The 27,685-nt window shown below is 41.2% G+C and overlaps 1 protein-coding gene across 5 annotated transcripts in view; it reads right to left on the reverse strand.

The window, feature by feature from the left end:
• CEP63 (centrosomal protein 63) overlaps positions 1-27,230 on the reverse strand; it is a 152,895-nt gene extending 125,665 nt beyond the window's left edge. The window contains exons 1-2 of one of the 5 annotated variants that reach the window (XM_029616157.1): positions 26,979-27,230; positions 16,777-16,838 (exon numbers count right to left, since the gene is read on the reverse strand). In XM_029616157.1, coding sequence (XP_029472017.1) covers positions 16,777-16,820 — 44 coding nt within the window. In that variant the 5' untranslated portion in view covers positions 16,821-16,838; positions 26,979-27,230. Of the gene's footprint in view, positions 1-16,776; positions 16,842-26,978 lie in introns of all 5 variants that reach the window. The other 4 variants (XM_029616156.1, XM_029616159.1, XM_029616160.1 and 1 more) reach the window with 4 other exon arrangements.
• Between the last annotated feature and the right edge of the window lie 455 nt (positions 27,231-27,685).

Genomic DNA, 27,685 nt, shown 5'->3' on the forward strand with positions numbered 1-27,685 from the left:
CACAATGATCAAGGACGGATTCTTTAAACTACAAACCCTGAAAAAACTCAAACCGCTTCTTCATGCCCAAGACTATCAAACCGTCCTCCAAACAATTCTCTTCTCCAAGCTTGACTACTGCAACACTCTTCTCCTTGGCCTCCCCGACGCCGCCATCAGACCACTACAGGTACTACAAAACGCCGCCGTCAGATCCATCACAAATATCAAAAAACGCGACCACATCACCCCCACCCTCAAAGAACTACACTGGCTACCCATCAGCCATAGAATCAATATAAAACCCTAACCCTCATATATAAAAAAATGATCAACAATAAGATGGACTGGCTAAACTCTGCTATACTCCCATACACCCCTCATAGAAACCTCAGATTCTGGACTCCTCAATGTCCCCACCTCCAAAACAGCGCACCTCTCCTCTACCCGAAAATGCGCCATATCAGTAGCTGGACCCTCGCTATAGAACTCCCTCCCACCTCACCTCAGAACAGAACCATCGACGCAAATCTTCAAAAAACACCTCAAAACCTGGCTCTTCCAGAAAGCCTTCCCACCAGAAACTTAGCCCCATCGCCCAGGTCCCTACCTCTGCTTAAAAGTGAATCATCCTTTCCCCCAATAATGCACCCTTTAAATGCATCTTCCACCTAACCCTAAATACAACCCACTATTTACCTCTTCCTCCTCTGGCTCTAGCATATAAACCCTTTCCCATCTTCCTCCCCATGCCCTTCTTTTGTCTCCTGTAATTCCACACCTCCTTGTAAATGCACTCCACCCCATATCACTCTTTGACCTCTTTGCAAGTCACCCGTGTTTTCCCCCCGTCACCCTCACTTCCCAGTCCCCTACAACATCCCTAGATGTTCCCCCTGTAAAAAGTCACTGTAAATAGTTAAATCTCTGTTCCATTTTATTTTTATTTTTTTATTTATTTTTAATTTTTATATACCGATGTTCTTGTAAGAACTACAAATCACTCCGGTTTACATACAATATTCTTTATCCATATCACATGTTAAATGTTAACATTTTGAAGTTAGTATGTAAGTTAACCTTTCTAAATTATTATATAAGTTACAATCTACTAGATAAGGGAGCCCGGACCGACGTGCCGCAAATGCGCAGTAGAGAGCAACTCTACCGCGCATGCGCGGGCGAGCACGTCGGCCAGAGCTTGCCCATAACAAAAAATGGCTCTGGGAAGAGCGGCGGCAAGGACCAGGAGCGGCGGCAAGGCGCAGTAGCGGCACGGGCGTGCGAGGGACCTCCCCCGAAGATCTTCCATTTGTGCTATCCAGAAGGGGAGAGGAGAGAGGAGGGAGGGAGAATAAAGGGTGAGGGGGGGGAGGAAATGGACTGAAATTTTTTTTTAATGTAGCCCGTTGTTACGGGCTTAACGTCTAGTGTAAAAACAAACAACTGTCTTATTTCTGTTCAGTTACATGTGAACCGATGTGATATATCGATCGAATGTCGGTATACAAAAACAAATAAAAATAAATAAATTTAGAAACCTTAGATTTAAAAAGGCAGTGACTATCATGTTTAGAAATCCTCAGATTTAAAATATACCTACTCATTAAACAGCTTTAACATTTTTAATAATTCAACAAAAATTAAGATGCTGACAGAAGTCCGATGATGACCGAGATGGGGGCTATCCAGCCTTTTGCAACACATGCAAATGTATGATTATCTATTTATTGTGAGAGGTCGTATGTATGCATCTGGTTCAGAGAGATCCAGGCTCTCAGAGAACAAGTCCAATGTCTGGAGGCTAGAGTAGCAGACCTGGAGGAGCTGAGGTCCCACCCAGTCTAACAGCCCTTGTACTGCTTTGAAGAAGCAAAAGTCACCTGGAAGACCACAATCATCTTGGTATGGCAGGAAATGAGAAAAAAAAAAAAAGAAGAGGTTGGTGACCACAAACAAAATACAAGAGAAAAAGTGGTGCATGTATATAAAGTGTAAGACCAAAAGATAAAATGGTGTAAATAAGCACAGACATACATAAAATAAAAAAATTCAGTTAAAGAATATATAAAAAAATAAATAAAATAAGCATTATAGAAGTAAAATAAAACAAACACAATAAAAGATATCAAAACATTCAAAATATATTTTAATAAACCAGGTTTGAATATACATAATATAAATAAAAATATACATAAAAATATACATAAAATCAATGTCCCGACATTATCATGTTTCAGCTTGCCACCTGCACCAGGTGTAGCTTAGTGGTTAGAGCAGCGGGCTACAAACCAGGGAAGCCAAAATTCAAACTCCATACTCAGAATAAAACTCCATACTCAGAATAAAAAGAACAATGATGAATAAATAAAAATGAATAATAGAGAGGAACCAAGATAACTACTTGTAGTTGACTATTTATTTTTTAATTTTATTAATTTTAAAATTTTTCTATACCATCGTTTAGTAATACACCATCACAACGGTTTACATTTTGGCACGAAATAGGTTTGGTTGGTTTCTAAGTTATCCATGGTGTGCCAATATTTTACGGTTACAAAGTTCAGTAATATACTCTAAATGAGGGATGGGTGGGGTTATTTATATGATTTTTGGGATAATCATATATGTGTATACTGTTTTAATTTAATATTTAATTATGGATAAAAATAATAAAATTGTCAATTTTCCTTTTTTTTTTTGGTGACTTTCTATTCTGTTGGCTGCCTTTTTTCTTTAAAATGTTTTCTTCTAAAAACTTTTCCTAAATGAGTAAAAGAAAAGGGAAGACATGAACCTTTCCCTATGAGCTGGCAACTTCAGGTGGGAAGAGCTAGATCCTTTGAATGGCTCCAGAGATGCACTGCTTGGACTTCCAATGGGGGAAGGTTCGCCTTCAGACTCCCATGGCTCAGAGAATGAGACATCTTTCATCCAGAGTTGTATGTACCTCCTTCACAGCCTTGCATGCAACCAGAGTAGAAGAGCTCTCCAGAAATTTGTTGTGGAAAGATGACATCATGGGCTCAATCAGAGCAGCAGCACTTGTCTCACCGGTTTGTTCTCTATCTGTAGAGGATGAAATTTTACTCGAGGAATGGAAAGCGGACAGAGGCCTTATCAACTTGAAGTCCAAAAGGACTGAGGTAGGATACCCCAGGCAAACCAACAATCAATATTATCCCGTTTTGTCTTGCCTCTTGATCATATCTCTGGAACAAGTGGGAAGAGATTACTAAATTTTCAGCACAAGTAAGCCAGTTTGTACTTCGTCAGCAAGGTTTAACCTTCTCTACATAATTTTCAAAAAGAAATTGCTGCAGTTTCTCAGAAAAAAATATCAGCAGTACAAGAAACTTTCTAGAGGACATTTGTTTCTTTAAAATAAGATGGAAGTTTTAGAGAGTGTGGTTCGACAAAAGAACCTTAAGTTCATAAATTTTTCTGAGAAGGAAATTGTTTCTCCCATGATAATTTCATGGAATTATCTAATGGATATACTTAAGATTCCTGAGAAGGCTTTGCCACCTATATCCAAAGTATACTATATTGCTCAATTTAAAAAAGAGCCCCGGAGATTTAACATATCAATACAAGGCGTTTTCAATGTAACAGCTGTTCTGGAAAAACCTGAAGAGCCGAATCGAATAGTCCTCAGACTGCAGATTCCACTGAGACAACAGTGACACCGCCATTAAGCCAAGTATGTGCAGGTAAGACAAGAACATGCCATACTGGGTCAGGCCAAGGGTCCATCAAGCCCAGCATCCTGTTTCCAACAGTGGCCAATCCAGGCCGTAAGAACCTGGCAAATACCCAAAAACTAAGTCTATTCCATATTACTGTTGCTAGTAATAGCAGTGGCTATTTTCTAAGTCAACTTCATTAATAGCAGGTAGGACCAGTGTGTTCAAGAACAGACGGAGCGGTGTCATCATCTGAGTACGGGCTTCCGTCAGAAAAACCTTGCCCTGCCTCATGTGGGACCGACCCCTGAGATATTCCAACGACTGATCAGTTTGAAGACTGCTCTTGGCCAGGTTCACCACCCAGCTGAGCTCCTGCAACAGGGAGATCACCTTCTGGTCACTCCACAGCTCTTTTCCAATGACTTCGCTCGAATCAGCCAGTCATTCAAATACAGGTGTATGAGGATCCCATCTTTTCTCAATTCTGCCGCCACTACCACCATTACCTTGGAAAAGGTCCTTGGGGTGGTGACCAGACCAAAGGGCAGGTCCCGAAACTGATAATGACACCCCAGAACTGCGAACCACAGAAAAGTGTTGATGCTCTAGTCAGATGGGAATATGAACGTATGCCTTGGGCAGATCCAAGGTCAGAAATTCCCCCGACTGTACGGCCATTATTACCGAGTGCAAATGCATCACCCGCAGATGACGGCTGACACCTTTGAGATCCAGGAAGGGATGAAAGGAGCCTTCCTTTTTGGGCACAATGAAATAAATGAAATATTGACCCATATTTTTTTGAGACTGGGGCATTGGAACCACAGCCCTCAGACCGAGGAGCCTTGCCAATACCTGTTTCTTCTGTGGTGAGTGGCAGGGGGACACCATGAACATGTCCCAAGGAACACTGCAAAACTCCAGCGCATATCCATCCCATATCACTTCCAGAACCCATTGATCTGATATGATCTCGACCCATCTTTGATAGAAGAGAGGTGTACCCCTATCTCTTGTTCCCAGGGGTAGGTTGACAAAACATTGGGAGGGTCGGGAGGTTCCAATACCCAAGCCCACACTCCTTCTTGGCAATCAGGGATGAAAAGGACTGAGACCTACCAACAAGTCAAGTTCTCTGAAGGGTCATTCCTCTATAGAGATAAAAATGCCTCAATCCTATAATTCTTTTATCATGAGAGGTTGTGAGTGTCTGCTTCTTATCCTCTGGCAAACGAGGAACCAGAGATTCACTCCACTTACTGGCCAATTTTTCCAACTCGCTCCCAAATAAAAGTGAGCCTTTAAAGGGCAATTTGGTAAGGTTAGTCTTGGAGGTCACATCGGCCAACCAGTTTCTCAGCCAAAACTGGCACCTGGCTGCTACAATGGAAGTCACTCCTCTGGCTGAAGAGCAGACCCAATCTCAGCCTGCATCTGCCAAGAAAGCAGCAGCTGGTTTCATAACTGCCCTGGAGTTCACCTCAGAGTCATCGACCACCTGAGAGAGAAGCAGGCAAGATCTAGCCACCAGGGAACAACAAGAAGCAATCTACATCAAATGCTTGCTTAAGGATAGTATCAATCCTTCTATCATGTGCATCCTTCAAGGCTGCTCCTCCTTCCACGGGAATAGTGGTCTGCTTGGAGACTGCACACGCAAGTGCATCTACCTTCGGAAAACGTAAACGCTCTCTTGCCATTGGATCCAGAGGGTACAGGCCTTCCATACCAGACCCCCTTTGAAATTAGCCTCTGGGGCGCCCCACTCAAGATCAATTAATTCTTGAATGGCTTCTATCACGGGGAAAAAAAAAAAAAGAGGCCTTACGCAAGAAAACCAAAATGGGATTCTTCTTCGACTCAGTCACAGCGTCTGCCCCAAGAACTCCAAGCATTTACAAAATTTGGGAAATCAGAGTTGGCAGTTCATCTTTATGAAAGAACTGCAGCATGGTTCTATATGGTTCTAATCCTGGAGGAATTTCAACATCCTTAAGGGAATCAGGATCAGTGTCATCCTCCATGCCATCCAGACCTCTATCGGGAAGTGCCGCTGCTACTCTAGAGGTACTCCAATGTTTAACATTTCTACCTGTGACCCTGCTCTGGGAGAATTAGAAAGGGCTGAAGATTGCACATGGAGAAAGGATTACAATCCCTGGAGATTCTACCCACGAAAAGTTAGAAGCATGCAATCCAGGAAGTACTTGGGGCAAACTCACTGAGCTACTGTCCTCTGCTGATGAACCAATGAGAATTCCAAAATTAGGCACTCCAACTGAGCCGTCTGCACTCAAGCCTATATAGGCTGGGAAGAACCAGGCTTAGTGAAATCAGAAGAAGACAATTCTACCCGAGCCTCCAAACAGTGCTGGCACAAGTTAGCGGGCACTCCTGGTACTTGTAACCTGGTTTGGCCACTGTTAGAGACAGGATGCTAGGCTTGATGGACCCAGTATGGCAGTTCTTAATGGACCCAGGGCCTCATGAATCAACAATGCTGAAGTCATGAGTCGATGTGCTGGAGGATGGTGTATCAGCTGCAGTGATGATGCAGAGGCTCAATGTTTTTTTCAGCACCGGGTGTGCCACCACGTCTGTAGAGCATTTCTTCTTCTTAGCAGCATCCAGTTTCTGCTTGCTCAAAGACTTAGCCTCTTATGCCAGAGATCTCTTTGAGGAGCTCATGCTAAGCTCTACACTTGGGGAGCATGAAGAGGCCCCACTCTGGGTGGAGGACTGACAGTTGCTCCTCAGTGTATTTCCCAGCACCTCCATTTTCCAGACCCTGGACTTCTGGTGAACACAGACATGCAGCCATGGTAATAGCAATTTGCCTGGTCATGATCCAGTCCATGATGGCAATAACTGAGGTCCTATCTGTCGATCTTGCCATTACATACATAATCTCCAAAACTACCTAATGTGGGCTTCTTGGATCTGGTCATTCTGTGAAGAAAATCTTCTGGTTTGCCTTTTTTTTTTTTAAATAGCACTGAAAAGTGCTGTTTGGGAGGCTGCTAAGACAGCTAGATAACTGAAAAAATAAGAAGTAAAAATATTAATAAGAGACATTTTTCAGTAAGACAAGAGTATATGCCCATGCTGAAGCTTAGATGAAAAGAGACAACGCCTGTGCAGGAATTCCTGCACATGCTTAGAGAGAAGGGTCAGTTCTGTGCCATTAGATGATGTCATCCATATGTCATGGCTAATTCAACTCTGCTTGAAAAAGCTGTCACACAGATTCAAACCTTCTGTACCAAGCCCTTTAACAAGTCTCAAAATGGCCAATTGTTCTCCTCTTCAAAAAAAACATTCTGTGCTGTCTGCAGATAAAACAGTGTGAAAAGAAACTTTTATATTATGGTCAGCATATCCTACCCCAGAACTCTCACATTAAATGCCAGAAAAATGTACATATATATTTGTAAAACCACCACCACAGACATTAGCAAATAGAGCAGACAAGTAAACAAAAAAACAGGAGAGGTGCAGCATTCTTTCATTGGAATAGTTGCCACTCACAAGAGAATAATTGCCATTCACATGAAAATCTGCATTTTTTCAGTTGTGCTCTCAAACATCCATGGAGATCATTTTCAAAGGAGTAAGTGGGTAAATGTAACATACTATCATAGCAATTTTCAAAAGCCCATTTACACACTTAAAGGCCACATACATGTGTAAAACCTATTGATAATTCAATAATATATATTGAACCAATTTTCTAAAGCTCACTTACATTCAAAAAGCGCATTCACATGTGTAAAACCCAGTTTTAAGCATATAAATCCTTTTGAAAATTAATTACTATCTGTGATAATAGAAATGGTCCTTTTATTTTTAGGTTATTAAGTGTTCATTTCTGCAGATGGAAAAGGGCAATTTTCACGTGAATAGCAATTTTCTCTTGTGAGTGGCAACTATTCCAATGAAAAAGAATTATGCATCTCAAAAATATCATTACAGCATTAAAAAATTGCACTAATCTGATTTATAAAACTATCCAAGACTGCTGAAATGCTAGAATGTAGGTAAAAGGTCAAAAATACTGTATGTTACCATATAACACACAGTTTCATTTTTGCCTTCTAGGCTCAATTTACATAAAATGACATGACTTACAAGAATTAAATATTAACATACTAGGAGCTATGCCCCTGCTTGCTTCACTCGCTAACCCCACTGATGTGAGAGATGCGAGTGATATAGGGTGGGAGATAGGCAAGTAAAGGCACCGTTTTCTCCTTGCACTTTGTCATCCTCCCCTATTTTTGTATTGGGATGGTAGTGGTGCAGGTGAGATGAATGTAGGGGTGGTAGGAGAGGGTGGGAGTGATGGTTGTGTGTGTATGTCATTGGTTAGAGGTGTACATGCTGCAGCCGACAGTCAGGATCAAGGCACAAGAACAGAATCAGGAAGCAGAGGCATAGTCAGACAGGCAGGGTCCATGCAACATCAGGAGGCAGGCGGAGTTCAGAATCAAGAGGCAAGCAAGAAGTCAGGACAGTCAGCAGGTAAGGCAGGGCTAAGGATCAAGCTGGGTCAGAAATGTATTTATTTATTTAAAGGTTTTTTTATATACCGCGGCACATTTCAAAACATCACCTCGGTTTACATTGAACAAAAATTTAGCAACAGGCTTTACAATCAATTCAGAAGGAACAAACATATATCAATACGGTCAGCGAACAAGGCAAAAAGTCCACATATAGTATAATTGAATCCCGTCTAATCTCTTGGGGGAAACTATGTATAATTACAATCTATATATGATAAGGTGCATTGGGTTCAAATAACAATAAATAATAATAATATAAAACTATGTATAACTAGGTACATTCAAGCAGAGGCAGTTGAAGGTGAAAGGGGGGGGGGGGGGGGGGTGGACGGCTGCTTAAAGTAGGACGGCTGTTTGCGGAGTAAGAGGTCATTATGTATAAGCTTTTCTGAAGAGCCAAGTTTTTAAGTTTTGTTTGAATTTCTTGTGACATGGCTCCAGGCGCAGATCTGTGGGCATTTTATTCCAAACATTGGTTCCAGCTATGGTAAATGATCGTTCTCTCGTGGAAACATGTTTAATATGTTTGACTGTGGGTGTCTTGAGTTTGGCTTGGTGCATTGTTCTCGTAGGTCTGTTGGAATTGTGGAATGTAAACTGGTCAGAGAACCATTGCATTTCTTTGTTGTAGACGGATTTGTGTATGAGGGTGAGGACTTTGTACGTGATCCTAGATGCTACTGGTAGCCAGTGAAGGTATTGGAGTACCGGCGTAATGTGATCATGGCGATGTGCGTTGGTCAGTATTCGGGCGGCTGCGTTTTGTAGCATCTGTAAGGGTTGTAGCGAATGTTTTGGCAGTCCAAGCAGGATCGAATTACAGTAGTCCAGTTTTGACAATATTGTAGCTTGTAAAACTGTTCGGAAGTCGTGCGGGTGTAGAAGAGATTTGATTCTTTTCAGAGTATGGAGTTTAAAGAAGCCGTTTTTAACAGTGGCCGCAATGAATTTTTTTTAATGTGAAATGGTTGTCTATTATAACACAGAGGCTGCGGACCTGCTGTAAGACGAGAAGGCCAGTTTGTGGATAATTGGTAGGGATGAGGGGGATGTTGCTTTGTGGGGAGATGAGGAGTTCTGTTTTGCTGGTATTGATTGCTAGAAAATTTTCGATGAGTAGATTCTTTATTTCTTCAAGGGCAGTATCCCAGATTTTCAGAGCATTGGGTAGAGAGTCCTTAATGGGGATGAGGATCTGCACATCATCCTCGTATATGAAGTGCGGGAATCCAAGTTTCATCAAGAGTCGACATAGGGGGATAAGGTAGATATTAAACAGTGTTGATGAGAGAGAGGATCCTTGAGGTACTCCTTGTTGTAGATTTCTAGGTTTGGATTCGTGGTGGCCAATTTTAAAACTGTATTTTCTCTCATTAAGATAGGAATGGAGCCAGCAAAGTGCAGAACCAGTGATTCCAATTTGAGATAGGTGGGTGATCAGGGTATAGTGGTTGACAGTGCCAAATGCAGATGATATGTCAAGTAGCGCAAGAATGTAAGAGTGACCGGTGTCTAGTGTTTTTAGTATTAATTCTGAAAGAGACAGGAGCAGGGTTTCGGTGCTATGGTTCTTGCGGAATCCATACTGGGATGGAAGTAGCAGTTGATGTTCATTTAGAAATTCTGTGAGTTGGTTGTTTATGATTTTCTCCATTATTTTGGATAGGAAAGGAAGGTTCGAAACTGGGCGATAGTTAGATGGTTCAGTGGGGTCCAAGTTCACTTTTTTGAGAGTCTGTTTTATTATGGCATGTTTGAGTTGAGCGGGTACCAGACCAGTAGCGATAGATTTATTGAGAATCTTGGAAATGGGTTTGGCAATCCTTGCTGGAGAAGAAAGGAGTGTTTTTGTGGGTATGATATCAAAGGGGTGCATAGCTGGTTTAATCTTCTTGAGGATAGCTTCTATTTCGAGAGGGGTAGTGGTTTCAAAGTTTGTAAGGGTGGCAGGGTGTGGTATAGTTGTGTTAGGGTTGTGTGAGTGTGTTGTGAGTGGGTGTAGTGATGTGTGCGTTGGCAGTAGGTGAATTGACTGGAGGGGGGGAGATGGTAAAGCGTGCCATGAGTTTATCTATTTTGTCGTGAAAGTAATCAGCTAGTTTCTCACACTTGTTTTCGTCCTCATTATCTGAGTTAACATTTGTTGGAGGAGTAATGATGCTAGATACATATTGGAAGAGAGCACGTGGTTTGAATTGGTATTGATGAATCCTTGATGCGTAATAGTCTTTCTTGGCTTTGTCTGTATTTTTCCGGTATTCGTGTAGCAGAGAGCGGAACTTTAATAGTAGCGCTGGGGATTGGTTTCTACGCCATTTCTTTTCCATTTTACGTAGTTCCGTTTTCATAATTCTCAAATCTTGTTTGGTTACACTTGTTAATCCCCCAAGTTCCATGTAAACCGGCCTGATATGAATCCCATTCATGAAGTCCGGTATAGAAATATATTAAATAAATAAATAAATAAAATCGGGGGTGTACCACGGTCTTTTGGCTTTCTTCTCTGTGTTGATTTCTTTCGAGATAAGTGGGCACAGTTTATTTGCAATATTGCTGGTGATTTGGTGCCAGGAGGAACATGCTGAGTTGGCATCAGTGAGATCTAACTTATTGAGGTCTTCTGATAGTGAGTCCATAATGTCTTCAGATTTGCAATGTTTACGGAATGTTATGGTTTTCTTATTGTAGTTAGGAGTGAGGGGGGTGCATTTAATCGTGCAGGAAGTGTCAATCCGGCAGTGGTCTGACCAGGGAATGGGGGTGCATAGTGGAGAGTCAGTTTGGATAAGTGAATTCGTAAAAATGACATCAAGTGTATGTCCAGCTTTGTGTGTAGGGCTCTATACTGTTTGTCTAAATCCAAGAGCGTTTAAGGGAGGCCAGGGTGGCTTCACTGGCTGGTAAAAGTGGTGAGCGGTCAAGGTGTAGATTTAAGTCACCTAGGATGATTGTGGGGATATTGATGTGGATGTATTTGGAAATGTATTCAGTTAGTAGTGAGGGGTTGTTTTCTAATACACCAGGGGGGGCATATATTAGGCAGATTTGTAGATCCTTGGACTTAAAGAGGCCAATTTCAAACCTGTGAGGAGGTATGATGGATTGCAGAGCGATACTGAATTTCTTTTTTACTGCAAGGAGGAGTCCACCTCCTTTCTTTTTACCTCTAGGAATGGAGAAAATGTTATATTCTTCCGTAGGTAGTTGGTTTATTATAGCGGTGTCTGAGTTCTTTAGCCAGGTCTCTGTTATTGCACAAATGTCAGGGGATTCGTCAGTGAAGATATCGCAGAGAAGAGTAGCCTTTTTTACAACCGATTGTGCATTTATTAGTAAGATGGAAAATGTCATCAGACCTAGGATTTGAGTGAGGGGGGATGTCATAATGGGGATTAGGGTTTTGTAAGATGGCATACTGTACTTATTTCTCATGGGATTGTGTAAGAAGTTAGAATATTTGAGAATGGGAATGGGTTGGGAGATCATGGAGAGAGGTTAGGACTTCTTATCTTGAGCAGTAGTTAGTTGTGATGAGGCGGAGGACTGTTCTTAGTTACTATGTACCTCTCTAAGGGCACGTGCAAATGGCTTTTGGGAGCATAAAATTTGGGCAAGTAGCAATGAAAATAGCAACCCACATAACCAAATCCTGTTGCTCAGGCATCGGCTCAGTAATGTCATCAGGATTTGCCCACAGGAAATCTGCTGAGTTGGAGAGGCCCCTTAGACAGAGCTGCAGAGTGCATCAGATAAGGACACCAGGAACCATGCTGGACTCAGAACTCTGAAGTATGGAATGCTGACTACTGTATAGCAGCCCGCAGTCAGAATATTACAGTACATTCCACTCTCCCCAGACCATCTGTTCTTCAACATCATCAGAGGGCGACTCACTATAAAGTTAGCAGTGACACTGTCCGGCGTCATGCGCCGGGGCGTCGCGCGACGAAGGAGCGCGAACAAGGGGCCTGCCCCTTTGTTCTTGCCCCTTCGTTCTGACCTTCGTTATTTGATTCAGTGCCTTTGAGCAGCAACAGATTGTTAGCAGAAAACCATGGATATACCAGTGGTGTCAGGTCGAGGTAAATATAACGTGTTGTCCCCTAGTCTTAGAAAAAAATATAATACCTACGCTACCAATTGTACCTCAAACAAAGGTGATAATTCTAATCTGTTGTCTATTATTCCGTCGTTATGTACTACGTTACTTCTTTCTACTTTATCATTTATATTTTGTAATGCCCAATCCATTCGTAGGAAGATCCCTGTCTTATTAGATTTAATACATGCACAGAAACCAGATTGTTTCTTAATAGTGGAGTCATGGTTAACAGACTCTGACACAGTAATTTGGAACAATTTTAATTCAACAGATTATGTATCCATATCAGAACCCAGACTTAATCGTAAGGGAGGTGGCTTATTAGCTATTATAAAGTCCTCACTAAATCCTGTCAAAGTACACATCTCTCTTCCTCATGCTTTAGAAATAATGTTAATTACGACAACAGTTTTAAATATATGTCTGATCTATTGTCCTCCGAGATATTTGCATGCTGAGCTATCTAGTTTCCTAGAAGTTATTTCAACCCTTCCGGTAGATTTATCAAAAACTATATTAATAGGAGACTTTAATTTACATATAAATTCTTCTACTTTATCTAATATTGACTCGACTTTCTTAGATGCATTAGCAGGTCTTGGCTGGGAACAATTAATTCAGGAACCTACCCACCAACGTGGACATACTTTAGACCTTTTATTTTGTAATTCATCTTATGTTTCCCTGCTACCTAAACAGATTAGTATTGTACCTATACCTTGGTCAGACCATTTTCTTATCCAGTTCAAATTAAGTGTTCAATCTCCCGTTCTTAGAACAAGTAGTTCTCAAGTATTATGGAAAAGGAAATTTGTTTCTTCAGAGTCATTTATTGAAGCATTACCTGCTCAATCAGTTTTTCAGACTGCGTCCTCATGTTCAGATACAGTAAATACCTGGAATTATATTATTTCCACTACTCTAGACTCTTTAGCTCCTTTGAAAAAATTCACTCCAAAAAAAGAAAAAAGCAATACTCCCTGGTTCTCTCAATCTCTGCGCATTCTCAAATCCCTCGTTAGATTAAAAGAACGTAAATGGAGGCAGAACAAATCTACTCAGACAAAGAATGATTACAATAGTATCTTGAGGCATTACAACAAAGAAATTAACAAAGCTAAAAAATCTTTTTTCTCTAAAAAAAATTGTCGAAGTCCATGGTAATCCTAACGTTTTGTTCAATATAGTAAAATCTTTAACCACAATCAATAAATCCAATAATTCTAACTATAACATAGATGACTGTAATAAAATAGCATGTCATTTTCAAAACAAAATTGAAACAATTTCTAAAGAATTTCAGCATTTGCCAGTTCCTATTTTCAAAGATCCTCCATTGCAGCTATCCTGGACTGAATTTGACCTTATTTCGGAATCCTCTATTCTGAAAATAATACAGAAACAAAAAACAACCAATTCTCCTCTCAATCCCTGTACAGGAAAATTATTTAAAGCTATTGCTCCCTATACATGTCAGTTTCTGAGCGATTTAGTCAACCAATCTTTATCTTCTGGTATTTTTCCTGATAATTTAAAGAAAATCGCAATTCTTCCTATTCAAAAAAATAAATCAAAAGATCCTTTAGATCTTAGTAATCTAAGACCAATAGCATTGATCCCTTCACTAGCCAAACTTATTGAATCGGTGGTCTTAAATCAACTTTCTAATTTTTTAAGTGATAATGATCTTTTGCATGCAGGCCAGCATGGTTTTAGGAAAGGCCACTCGACAAACTTTATTACTATCATGTTTTGATACAGTTTTTCGTGGGTTCGACGCCTACACAGATTATATCCTCATTTCTTTAGATATTTCCACTGCGTTCGATACCCTGAATCACCAAATACTCCTATCAGGTTTACAGTCCATAGGCATTCAATCTACTGTTCTTTCCTGGTTTCGATCTTTTCTAACTAACCGTTCTTTATATGTACATGTTAACAATCATTGCTCAGATTCATATATTTCCTCAACTGGTGTTCCACAAGGTTCATCTCTGTCTCCAATACTTTTTAATATATATCTGCTTCCCCTTTGTCACATCCTCACAACTCTAAATGTTTATTTTCGTATTTATGCAGACGATATTCAGTTGCTCGTTCCTTTTAATAATTCATGGTCGGAAACTTTTTCGTTAATATCTTTGGTCCTTTCTACTATCAATACCTGGTTAGACCACAATCGTCTAAAATTGAACCCTTCAAAAACCACGATTACACATCTCTCATCTATTTCAGAATCTATCATAGGCCCTCCTTCTCATTTAAGCTTCAAAAATATTCAAATCCCTATCAGCACCTCTTCTGTTAGTTTAGGTATTACAATTAACTCCAACCTTTCTATGGCTAATCATATTTCTAATATAACAAAAAAATCCTTCTATAAATTGCATTTATTGAAAAGAATTCGACCTCTTCTGTTTTTCAATGATTATCGTACAGTTTTACAGTCCCTAATTTTTTCAGGTATGGATTATTGTAATGCCTTATTCTTAGGATTATCTGACTCTGCTTTATACCCTTTACAATTGATCCAGAATTCTGCCGCTCGGTTGCTTGTAGGTACCTCACGTAGAACTCACATTACTCCGGTCTTACTTTCTCTTCATTGGTTACCGATCAAGTATCGAATTCAATTCAAAGTATTATCAATCATCCATTCTCTTATCTATAACACCTCTTCTACTTGGCTATGTACAAATCTCCGTATATATAAACCCTCTAGACATCTCAGATCCTTTTCAAAAAATGTATTAGATATCCCAACCGTCAAATTGGCAAAACTCGAAATAACCAGAAAAAGAGCATTTTCAGTTGCAGGTCCTGTTTTATGGAATTCACTCCCAGATCATCTTCGTCTCACCTCTTCTACTCAACAGTTTAAAAAATCACTTAAGACTTATCTATTTCAGAAAGCATATTCCTTATCTTCTAATTCATAATAAAAACATTCATTCATTCATTACAATAGTTCCATCTTCTACAATTTACATAATACCCATACGAAATTTCTTTTTCATTCACTCCGTTTGTCATTTTTTATTGTTTAAAAAACCGCAGGTCTTGAATGTTTATTGTGTTAATATTTTAATTGTTAGTTTTAATTTGTTTTAACTGTTATGTTTTTATTATTATGCATGTTTGGTTGTAAACCGTTTTGATTAATTCTTTCGAATTGTAAAAGCGGTATATAAACATTTTAAAATAAATACATAAATGATGGAACTTCCGAACTAATACAGGGGCACTGAGATTCTCTCCTGGTTCCCAGATCTTTCCTGAGGGCTGTAGCCCTTCCAGTTTACTAAATAATAAAGTTATTTTTTACTATTTTGGAGTCTATGATGTCCTTTATTTCAATAGCGGGTTTAAAGTTATCGGGACATAACTTATCCGGTTGTATTTAGCAGCATAGTTGTGTTGCTGAATATCCCTTCTATGTTACCTGTACAAGTTATATTCAAATTAATTAGACAACCAGATAACTTTGAATATTGGGCCCAGTAAGATTTTAAAGTTTTAAAGGAAAGAAGTTTTTGAAGCCATAATATACCACCCTCTAATTTTGAAAGGTTTTGATGGAAAATATTTCCAAATGGAGGGTTAATTGAAGCTCTGCAAAACATTTGAATGCAATTTTTAAAAACACCAAGCAGGGTCTTGATATACTTATACTCATAATGCTGAGAGCAGCTGAACAGTAGACCTTTCAAAACTTTTAAATCAAATATCTACTCATGAATGAAATAAAAAATAATAAATTTTAAGTTATGATTTTATTGGATTAACAAAAGAACTATCCAAAGATTATGTAGCAAATAAATTCTCAAGATGAAGGGGTGTATGTGGTCTCAGCAGTTCATGTACTACAAATATCTGGATAATTCTTATGTTAGTTCAATAAAAGGTTTCCAGCAAATATTCCAGTTTTCTCCTGGACCAACACAGCTACTAGAACATAAGATATGCCATACTAGATCAGATCAAGGCCTGTCAAGCCCAGTATCCTGTTTCCAACAGTGGCCAATCCAAGTCACAAGTATTTGGCAAGTACCCAAACATTAACTAGATTCCTTGCTACTAAAGCAGTGGCTATTCCATATTGATTAATAGGACTCTGCAGTACAAAAAAAAATTAAAAAGGAAACCTTAATGTTATGTTAATTACATATCTAGACTTCTTTCTTTATATCAAAGTTCAATCCAAAATGGTTTACAAGGAAAAAATAATACGAATGCTTAAACTGAAAACTATTATCTTTTTTACTTTTTTTTTTTTTTTATAAACACTACTGCTTTTAAACAGGTGCCACAAAGGCTTTAAGTCAAGAAAAGCCACAGTTATTATGAGGAAATAAGCAATAGTTTTCTTCTGCCATTGTCTATGCCAGCCTGAAGTTTGCGATAAAAGAAACAGAGCCACAGAAGTGCATACACTTACCCTGTTGACTCTCGCCTCTGCAGTCCTTCCAGCAGTGCCTCCATCTTTCAATCACATTCCCCCTGCTTGGGAAAAAAATCTGGATCATTTCCATTACCAATTACAGCAAATAAAAGCTGTGTTCAGGCTGTCACCATTCACCACCTCTCAGTCTTATTGTTCTTACTAAACTCTTATAATCTTTGTCCCAAATAAAACTGACATTGAATTAATTATGCTTTCCAGGTCACTTGTTGCTAAGCTGCTGCTAGAAGCTTTTTTTTACAAACTACTGCAGTATAAGAGTGCTGCACAGTAAGAACATAAGAAATTGCCATGCTGGGTCAGACCAAGGGTCCATCAAGCCCAGCATCCTGTTTCCAACAGTGGCCAATCCAAGCTACAAGTATCTGGCAAGAATCCAAACACTAAGAAGATCCCATGCTACTGATGCAATTAATAGCAGTGGCTATTCCCTAAGTCAACTTGATTAACAGCAGTTAATGGACTTCTCCTCCAAGAACTTATCCAAACCTTTTTTTAAACCTAGCTACACTAACCACATCCTCTGGCAACAAATTCCAGAGCTTAATTGAGTGAAAAAGAATTTTCTCCGATTAGTTTTAAATGTGCTACTTGCTAACTTCATGGAGTGTCCAAGTCCTATTAACAGAAATAACAGATTCACATTTACCCATTCCAGACCTCTCTTGATTTTAAAGAACTCTATCATATCCCCCCCTCAGCCGTCTCTTCTCCAAGCTAAACAGCCCTAAGCTCTTTAGCCTTTCCTCATAGGGGAGCTGTTCCATCCCCTTTATCATTTTGGTCACCTTCTCTGTACCTTCTCCAGTACAACTCTTTTTTGAAATGTGGTGACTAAAACTGTACACATAGAGCAATATAGAGGCATTAGGAAATTTTCCGTTTTATTTACCATTCCCCTCCTAATAATTCCTAATATTCTGCTTGCTTTTTTGATTGTCGCAGCACACTGAGCCGACGATTTCAATGTATCATCCACTATGACACCTAGATATTTTTCTTGGGAAGTAGCTCCTAATATGGAACCTAACATCGTGTAACTACAGTATGGGTTATTTTTCCCTATATGCATCACCTTGGACTTGTACACATTAAATTTCATCTGCCATTTGGATGCCCAATCTTCCAGTCTCGCAAAGTCCTCCTGCAATTTATCACAATCCGCTTGTGATTTAAATACTTTGAATAATTTTGTATCAACTGCAAATTTGATTACCTCACCCATCATATTCCTTTCCAGATCATTTATAATTTATTGAAAAGCACCGGTCCAAGTACAGATCCCTGAGGCACTCCACTGTTTAGCCTTTTCCAGTGAGAAAAATGACCATTGAACCCTACTGTTTCCTGCCTTTTAACCAGTTTGTAAATCACGAAAGGGCATCACCTCTTATCCCATGACTTTTTAGTTTTCTTAGAAACTTCTCATGAGGGACTTTGTCAAACACCTTCTAAAAATCCAAATACATTGCATCTACTGGTTCACCTCTATCCATGTTTATTAACCCCTTCAAAAAAATGAAGCAGATTTGTTAGGCAAGACTTCCCTTGCGTAAATCCATGCTGACTGAGTTCCATTAAACAATGTCTTTCTATATGCTCTGTGATTTTGTTCTTTACAATAGCTTCCACTATTTTCCCAGCACTGAAATCAGGTTCACTGGTCTATAGTTTAATGATCACCGCTGGAGCCCTTGTTAAATATTGGGGTTACATTGGACACCCTCAAGTCTTCAGGTACAATAGATGATTTTAATGACAGGTTACACATTTTAACTAACAGATCTGAAATTTCATTTTTGAGTTCCTTCAGAGCCATGGGGTGCATACCATCCAGTCCAGGTGATTTGCTACTCTTTAATTTAATGTCAGTCTGGCCTACTAATCTTCCAGGTTCACAGTGATTTGATTCAGTTCATCTAACTTATCACCCTTGAAAATCATCTCCAGAATCAGTATCTCCCCAACATCCTCATAGTAAACACAGAAGCAAAGAATTAATTTAGTCTTTCTGCAATGGCCTTATCTTCCCTAAGAGCCCCTTTAATCTCTCGGTCATCTAATGGTCCAATCAACTCCCTCATAGGTTTCTTGCTTCAGATATAATTTTAAATTTTTTTATTATGAGTTATTGCCTCTATGACCGATTTCATTTCAAATTCTCTCTTGGCCTGCCTTATCAATGTTTTACATTTAACTTGACAATGCTTTTGCCTATTTTCTTCAGATGGATCCTTCTTCCAATTTTTTTAGGATTTTTTTTGGCTAAAATAGCCTCTTTCACTTTACCTTTTAACCATGCCGGTAATAGTTTTGCCTTCCTTCCATCTTTCTTAATGCATGAAATACTTCTGGACTGCGCTTCTAAGAATGTATTTATTTATTTTATTTTTTGCAGAATCATTTTTATTAAGAAGATATGTAACTCATGGGCAGAACATTAGCATACAAAATACGAGGCTAGAACCAGAGACAGCGAGTAGACAGTGAGGAAATTAAGACAACCACCATGTCCTCTCCCACTGCTCTGTCATAATCACCAGCAATCAATCTTCGTTTTTGAAACCAATGAAAGCACCCCCACTCATCCTCTTACTCACAGACAACGCAACACTTCCCAACCATTCATCCATCCGTCCAACTCTCAATCCAAACAGCCCAACCATCCATTCCCTAACCCCCTCCCCCAGGAGACCAATAACCCTTTACACAGCACACGAACAGATAATACATGGAGACAAAAAGAGTGCCGCAGGCCCTCGCTGCAATCCCCAGATTCTTCCTCCTCCTAACTCAGGTAAATGGGAATTGGTAGCGAAAGCCCAGAGAACCATCCCCCTCTCACTATAACTAGTTCACCCGGTATCCGGCTGCCAACAGGCTGGTTTGTATGTCCTCAGGTAAAAGATGGTAGCATCGGGACCAACTCTCACAGTATCTCTTATCAGGTTTCGTGCAACTCTTTACACTGTCAAGATTGTATTTTTAAACAATGTCCATACTTGTTGTACACTTTTTAACATTTGCAGCTGCATCTTTCAGTTTTTTTCTATTTTCCTCATTTTATCAGTTTCCCTTTTGAAAATTTAGGGGTAGATTTTTTAAAAATTACACGTGGAGCGCTACCTGGCACACAGACATGGATGCACGATTTTATAACATGTGCGAGCATGTTTTAAAATTGGCGGCAGAACACACAAGGGGGGGGGGGTGTCGATTTGGTCAACATTCGCGTGGCGACACATAGAGGCCTTCCCCAGTTCCCTCCACTAACCTCCCTTCCCCTTTCCTCCTCACCCTCTAAAAACCATTCCAAAATTTTTTTACCTTTTATTTTTTATATTACTTCAGGGCCCGACCCGTGTTTTTTTACACATGGGGAGTATTCAAAATCCGGCCTTTAGTGTTAGAGCTGTAGATTTACATATTGTCCCCCTTCCAGTCATTAGTTCAAATTTGATCATATTATGATCACTATTGCCAAGTGGCCCCACCACCGTTACCTCTCTCACCAAATCCTGCTTGCCACTAAGAATTAAATCTAAAATAGCTCCCTCTCTCGTTGGTTTCTGAACCAATTGCTCCATGAAGCAGTCATTTATTCCATCCAGGAACTTTATATCTCTATGTCCTGATGTTACATTTACCCATTTGCGTAACTGAAATCTCCCATTATTACTGCATTGCCAAATTGTTTAGCTTCCCTGATTTCCCCCTAGTATTTCATCATCGTCTTATAATTTTGCCAGGTGGACAATCTTATAATCCAGTCACTATACTCTTACTCAACATACATGGGGATTTCTACTCATATAGATTCTACTGAACATTTAGTCTCTTATATGACCTTTATCCTGATGGACTCTATACCCTCCCGGACATAAAGTGCCACATCCCCACCAAGCTGATCCTCCCTATCATTGCGATATAATTTATACCCTGATATAGCACTGTCCCATTGGTTATCCTCCTTCCACCAGGTCTCTGAGATGCCAATTATGTCTATCTCATCATTCACTGCTATACACTAACTTTCCCATCTTCGTTCTTAGACTTCTGGCATTGGCATACAGACCTTTCAAATTGTGTTTTTTGTTTGTATTAACAACCTGCTTTTCAGTTGATAGAGATAATTTGGAATTCTTTACTTATAGGCTCTTTGCACTGGGTACACACATATGATCGCTCATCAGCGGGTAAAAAATCATACATGTGACACTTGATGCAAAAGACTGGAAAGCCCTCCTCTAGCTGCTGGACTGCTTCCTTTATCTTAATTTTGTTGAGTTCCTAGTTAAGTTTAGGTTGCTAAGGGAGTTGAAATTAGAGTATTTTAAATTTATAGGTGTATTCACTAATTAATCTGCTAGTGACCTACAAGGGGATGATAAAACGCTCAATAAGGGATGATGCAATAGTATGATTTAGAGAAGAGCCTGATTGAGTTTTAATGAGAAAGTGTCTCTTGCCTAAAAATCAAGGGTTGAGCTAGGAATAGGTGGGAGGGAAAGACAATAAAATTAACTCCCTCTTGCTTGCTTATTATTTCAGACACACACAAACCCTAAAGAATAAATCCCACTGTCTCATCTCTTTCCAAACTTTTTTTTTTTTTTTAAAGTCCTAAGATTTCCCAAAGCTATACTTACCAATCCTCTTCAATCACCATTATGTAGATCTTCACTTAAAGGAGTGAGAGGTTTGATATGTGTTCCTAATGGCACGTGCTTCTGGTCCTCTTCTACTGCAAAAGATGCGAGGCCTCTGGAAGCTGGGGCTGTGGAGTTCGAAGCATGGATCACTCGCTGTGACCTCTGGAGTCCTCTCCAAGGGGATGCTGGGGCAGATAAGCCTTCTGGACCTCTTCTACTGAAAAGGGTGTGGGGCCTCTGGAAGCTGGGGCTGTGGAATTCAATGCCTGGATCACTCGCTGTGACCTCTGGAGTCCTCGTCCGGAGGATGTGGAGAACAGTATGCAGATGAGCCTTCCAGTCCTTTTCTACTGTAAAACCTGCTGAAGATGTTTTAAAAGGAACTGGCACATAGGAACTAAAAGTTCTGGGGACCTGATCTATTTGAAATCCCCATGTATGTTGAGTAAGAGTATAGTGACATCTACTTTCAAGCTACCATATCTTGCATGTACGTATGTTTTTACCCTCTATTTAAAATGTTACATCTCAATATTGTATTAGTCATGTTTCTTTTAATACAGTGTATGTTGTAACCCACTGAGATCTGTGATTGGCGGGCTACACATTTAACAAATAAATAAATAAGCATCACATGTCAGCTTCCTGCTTCTTTCTGATGCCATCCTATCAGCCTGGAGGGCAACAGGAAATTAGAACACAACATTCAAAGCCAGGGCAGACAAGTCTGTGACTATCAGCCAATCAGGAGCATGCCAATCTTCTGATTTCAAATATTTTTATTAGAAAAACAAACAGAACAAACCAGCAGGATGGCTTACAAAAGAAAATACAGCCTTCAAGCAGCATGTGAAATATTACGGAATACTAGAGCCCAAACCTTCCTGGACTATTGTAAATAACCCATACGTTCAGCAGCTGTTAACTCATATTGGTAGAACTGTGATACCATATTCCATCACATATTCATATGTAGTACAATGTTATCTTTCCAATGTAGCATTAATAAATGCAAAGCAACAGAAATGAAAAAGTCAAAGCATTTTCCCACTAAATAGTGGGCAATACAAAACAACAGATTTCCAAATTGTAAGTAGGAAGATAATAGCCTTTGAATAGGAAGTGTGACACAGATGAGTCCCCACACAGAGGCCCAGAAGTCATGCAAGTTCCTTTAGTAAAACAATGGATGTGAAAATGTGCCTTTGGCTAAATTACAAGACAGACAGAGACTGTCCTCTCTTCCGGACAGCTTTCCCACCTTCAATGGGGTCCACATGGCACAATGTGCTATTAAAAAAAAAAGGACTATGTAATATAGGTAGAGGGAGACCAGAAAAAAAAAAATCATAGAAAGTTCTTTCTCCCATTTTGCTAAGTACCTTGGCAAAATGCCTACTGGATTTATCCAACAGTTTGTAAAATTTTGCTGCCTGTTTAGTAGACATCCATACTACACCACATGAGAACTTGATTCCTTCTCCACCTTTTGTAAATTAATGTGCCTAGACATAATACAGTGCCTCAGCTGAAGCCATTGAAAATTATCACAATCTGGAATAGTAAAGAGCTGCTGGAGGGCCTGAAAGAATAGCAATTTGCCATCTTTTATCACTTGTCCAAAACACCAGATACCTGATTCCTGCCAACAAACCCAATTAAGGACAGACTTGTTAATCTTAAACATGGGGTTAACCAAATGGGTGTGTTTAGGGAGAGGCAATTGGTGAGTCTCATTCGCCGACCAATTTTTTTTTAAAGGATTCACATCGCAGCCTGCATCATAAACAAATTATGCAACTAGTTAGATAGAAGCATGACAGGTAGGGAGGCAATGGTGGGGAGTCAAAGCTTTCTCAAACGATAACCATACCAGGGACTCCTCAGTCTCTTCATCAAATAACCAAACAAACACCTTGCTGCAACGGAAAAGTAACAAGATACCATTACAGATCAGGAAAATTCATGTCATTACAGTCCTTCGCCAATTTCATTTTCCAAAGCGTTATTCTCGGGGGTTTTGCTTCCACAAAAAAATTAATTAGGGTTCTTTCCAGACATAGATACACAGACCAATCTAAAGGTTACAGGAGCATGCTAAGAATAGCTCTATTACATGTAAATTCATGTTGATGAAGCTATTACCTCCTGATGCAAAAAAAAAAAAAAAAAAGTGCACCTAAAGTGCACATTTTTACTCTCAAAATGAACGCCTGCCCTGGAGCAGGTGTTAATTCTTGAGAAGCCCCAGAACTTTACAAAAAAGCAGAAAAGACTTCTTTTCTGTAGTTCCTCAGACTTAATACCATGGCGATATTAAGTCAAAGGAAATTAAAAAAGGAGAACAGGAAAAAAAAATAAAATAAAAATAAATGGGTAGATTTTAAAAGCCCCACGCCGGCGCGCCTATTTTGCATAAGCCACCGGCGCGCGCAAAGCCCCGGGACACGCGTAAGTCCCAGGGCTTTGCTTGGGGGGCGTGTCGGGGGCGGCGTGGCATGTCCTAGGGGCATGGCGGCGGTCCATGGGCGGGGCCGGAGGCGTGACGGTGGTCCAGGGGCGGGGCCGAGTGCTCCGGCACAGCAGCCTGTGCTGGAGCAGGGAGCCGGTGACGCGCGCAAGTTACGCCTGCACTCAACTAAAAAAGGTAGGAGAGGGAGATTTAGTTAGGGCTGGGGGGTGGGTTAGATAGGGGAAGGGAGGGAAAGGTGGGGGGGTACAAAAAAAAAAAAGTTCCCTCCGAGGCCACTCTGATTTTGGAGCGGCCTCGAAGGGAATGGAAGCAGGCTGCGCGGCTCGGCGCGTGCAGGCTGCCGATTTTGCGCAGCCTTGTGCGCGCCGACCCCGGATTTTAAAAGATACGCGCGTATCTTTTAAAATCTGGCGTACTTTTTAAAAATCTGCCCCAAAGTGTTGCCAGTGGTCAAGTTAGGAAAAGGGACTCTCAATTAACAAGCATGGCTGTGCCCAGGTTAGGAAAATGGACGCTCATAAAATTGAGCATCCGGTTTCCTAACCTGACAGCCACCTCTCCTAGGCACACGATACCAGAGGTGCTGGGTACGCAATATTTCCCTAGCGGCTCCTTTCTACCACGGCAGTCCATTTAAATATTAAATTAGGTGCCTGGGAGAGGTGGCTCTGGGGCCGATGCAATAAAGTCACGTAGAAAGCGGGCCGGGTTTATCAACGTCGGTTTTCTTGACTGGCGTACGGCAGTCATGAAAGCTCCAGCTTCGTACCGGGATTCCTGTGTAGACACTCGACCAGCAATTTACCGGCTCTGGCCAACAATAACACCGCTGCCTCCAAGTTCCCGGGCAACTCTTTCTGCCACCTGAAGGAGGGCTCGGTAAGCACGGCCCTGATGAACAAAAGAGAACATGTTCTGCGACCGCTCGTTCAGCGAGAATGGGGAGCGCAGTCAGCATCTCCTGCAGCTCCAACAACAGAAACCGGGCGCCCAGATCAACTCGACCCGCTACAAGACGGCACTGTGCCGGCCCTTCGAAGAGAGCAGCACCTGCAAGTATGGCAAGAAGTGCCAGTTCGCTCACGGCTTCCACGAGCTGCGCAGCCTGACCCGCCACCCCAAGTACAAAACAGAGCTGTGCCGCAGCTCCCACACCATCGGCTTCTGCCCTTACATCACGAAAACCAACGCCAATAAACCCGGCGTTGGTTTTCGTGACTAGTTCGCTGAAAACCAAACGCCAAGTTTATCGGAGTCGGTTTTCATGGCTCTCCGCCGGTAACAAAAACCGACGCCGATAAACTTGGCGTCTGTTTTTGTGATGGGCCTGATTGTCAATTTTTTTTCCTTTTATTTTTCTTTTTATTCTTTTTTTGATGCGCACATCTATTAACACCTGCTCCTGGTAGGCATTAATAGAAGATAGTTAAATGTGCGTCTGAGACGTCTGAGACGCACATTTTTCTTTTTGCATCGGGAATGAATGCCTAATAGCCTCATTCACATGCATTTGCATGTGAAGAGCGCTATTGCATTCACTCTGCATTAGACCCGCATTGAATAGCCGCTAATCCTCGTATTGCATTAGGGGATTGATTAGCGCCTATTCTACCCGCGTCCAACTGCTATTAAGTTCACTTAGGGGCGGATTTTAAAACCCCTGCGTGCGTAAATCCTTCCGGATTTGCGCGCCTATTTTGCATAGGCCGCCGGCGCGTGCAGAGCCCCGGGACGCGCGTAAGTCCCGGGGCTTCCTGTCGGGGGCGTGGCGGGATGACGCGGCGTTTAGGGGGCGCGGCGTTTCAGGGGCGGCAACGTGGGCGTGGTTTCAGCCCGGGGGCATGGCCGACAAAGGTAAGGCTTTCAGCAGGCGTAACTTTGGCGACAAAGGTAAGGGGGGGGTTTAGATAGGGCCGGGGGGGTGGGTTAGGTAGGGGAAGGTGGGGGGGAGGGCGAAGGAAAGTTCCCTCCGAGGCCGCTCCGAAATCGGAGCGGCCTCAGAGGGAACAGGCAGCGCGCGCTGGGCTCGGCGCGCGCAGGTTGCACAAATGTGCACCCCCTTGCGCGCGCCGACCCCGGATTTTATAAGATACGCGCGTATCTTATAAAATCCAGCGTACTTTTGTTCGTGCCTGCTGCGTGAACAAAAGTACGCGCTCGCGCAAGTATTTAAAATCTGCCCCTTAGAGAATAGCCACTGACATTAGCAATGGTAACATGGAATAGACTTAGTTTTGGGGTACTTGCCAGGTTCTTATGGCCTGGATTGGCCACTATTGGAAACAGGATGCTGGGCTTGATGGACCCTTGGTCTGACCCAGTATGGCATTTTCTTATGTTCTTATGTACATTAAGAGTGCGCTCGGCTCAGCGTGCCATATTGCACGCTAATACTGCATCGGCCTGTCGGTGAAGTTTGGGAGTGATAACCATTTTAATTACCTCCAGACGGCCCCACCAGAACAGATACAGAGAGGAGCATGCTGATCGTCTAATAAAGATAAAAACATCATTGTCATTTGATGTTATAATACATCCAGTGTAAAAGGGGTTTGGACAAGTTCCTGAAGGGAAAGTCCATAAATAATTTTTACGCAGCAAGTCTATCTCTGGGAATGAACAACAAGGAACTGGATCTGCCAGCCCGGGTACTTCCTAATAATTCGGATTGATCACTGTCAGAGATAGGATGCTGGACAGATCTTTGGTATAGCCCTACCTGACACATCTTATGTTCCTAATATAATTAATTATTTGTTTGTTTGTTTTTACATAAAATGCTATTCTTCTCTCTTTTCTACCTCCATTGCTGTGCCTGAACAGCTAAACGTGTAGCCGGGTTAGGGATTAAGTCAGTGAACCAGAGCAGTAGGAAGTACTACAGCAGTGCCGGTGAACCGCTTTCTTGTACAACAGAGCTTCTCAGGATCGCTCTAACCCGAGTAGTCTCCTACTGCGATCAGTACCGTTCGTAGAGTCTCCTAGCCAGTACCAGTTAACAAGCTAAGAATGCAACTTCCCTTTCTCTTTTCCCACATCCCAGCATCTCTCACCTCCCACACACAGGGACTGCTTCCGGCTGCAGAGTCAGTTCACGAACAACAGCTTGAAAACCGGTAACTACTCCCCTTCAACTTCAGTTATACAAGCGCACACACCCCGACCCCCACCCTCAACGGCTATAGGCTTCGGTTCCGCCCTCCTCCATCTGAACATGAGACTGGGAACTTCTCTATTCTTGGCGTCAGACCACGGCTCCACCTCTTTTTCAAGCTGCTATGAGCTGCGGCTCCGCCCTCCTTCGCTGAGCTACTACAACCGGATGTGGGATGGCGGAAGCGGAAGTTGTTCACATGGAGCGCTTTTGTTTATCTGTCAGCAAACGCGGGAACGCAACGTGACTTGCTCGTTCGTTTCCTCCCATCACCTCCTTGTGCCCAATAAAGATACAGGGGATCCAGAAGGCGAAATGAAGCAATTCGGAGTGAGTCATGGTTATAATGAGAGCCGGAGGAAAGGAGCGACAGGTCTAACACTAAGAATAATTCCACAGAAAACAAAACGAGGGGGAAAATGTAGAACACTATCAAAGACGGTAGTAAAAGAGGGTCAACAAAATAAGGGAAATACATTGAAAAGTAAGCATACCAAATGGAAAAGAAGAGAAGATAGAAAATTTCAAAGGAGAGAAAGAGAGCAGGAAAGAAACATTAAGGAAAGATGGCATAAGGATCCAAGACAATGAGAGACCAGGAAGTAT

This window comes from Rhinatrema bivittatum, chromosome 9 (genome assembly GCF_901001135.1).
Source record: "Rhinatrema bivittatum chromosome 9, aRhiBiv1.1, whole genome shotgun sequence".
In the NCBI taxonomy this organism is placed as follows: domain Eukaryota; kingdom Metazoa; phylum Chordata; class Amphibia; order Gymnophiona; family Rhinatrematidae; genus Rhinatrema; species Rhinatrema bivittatum.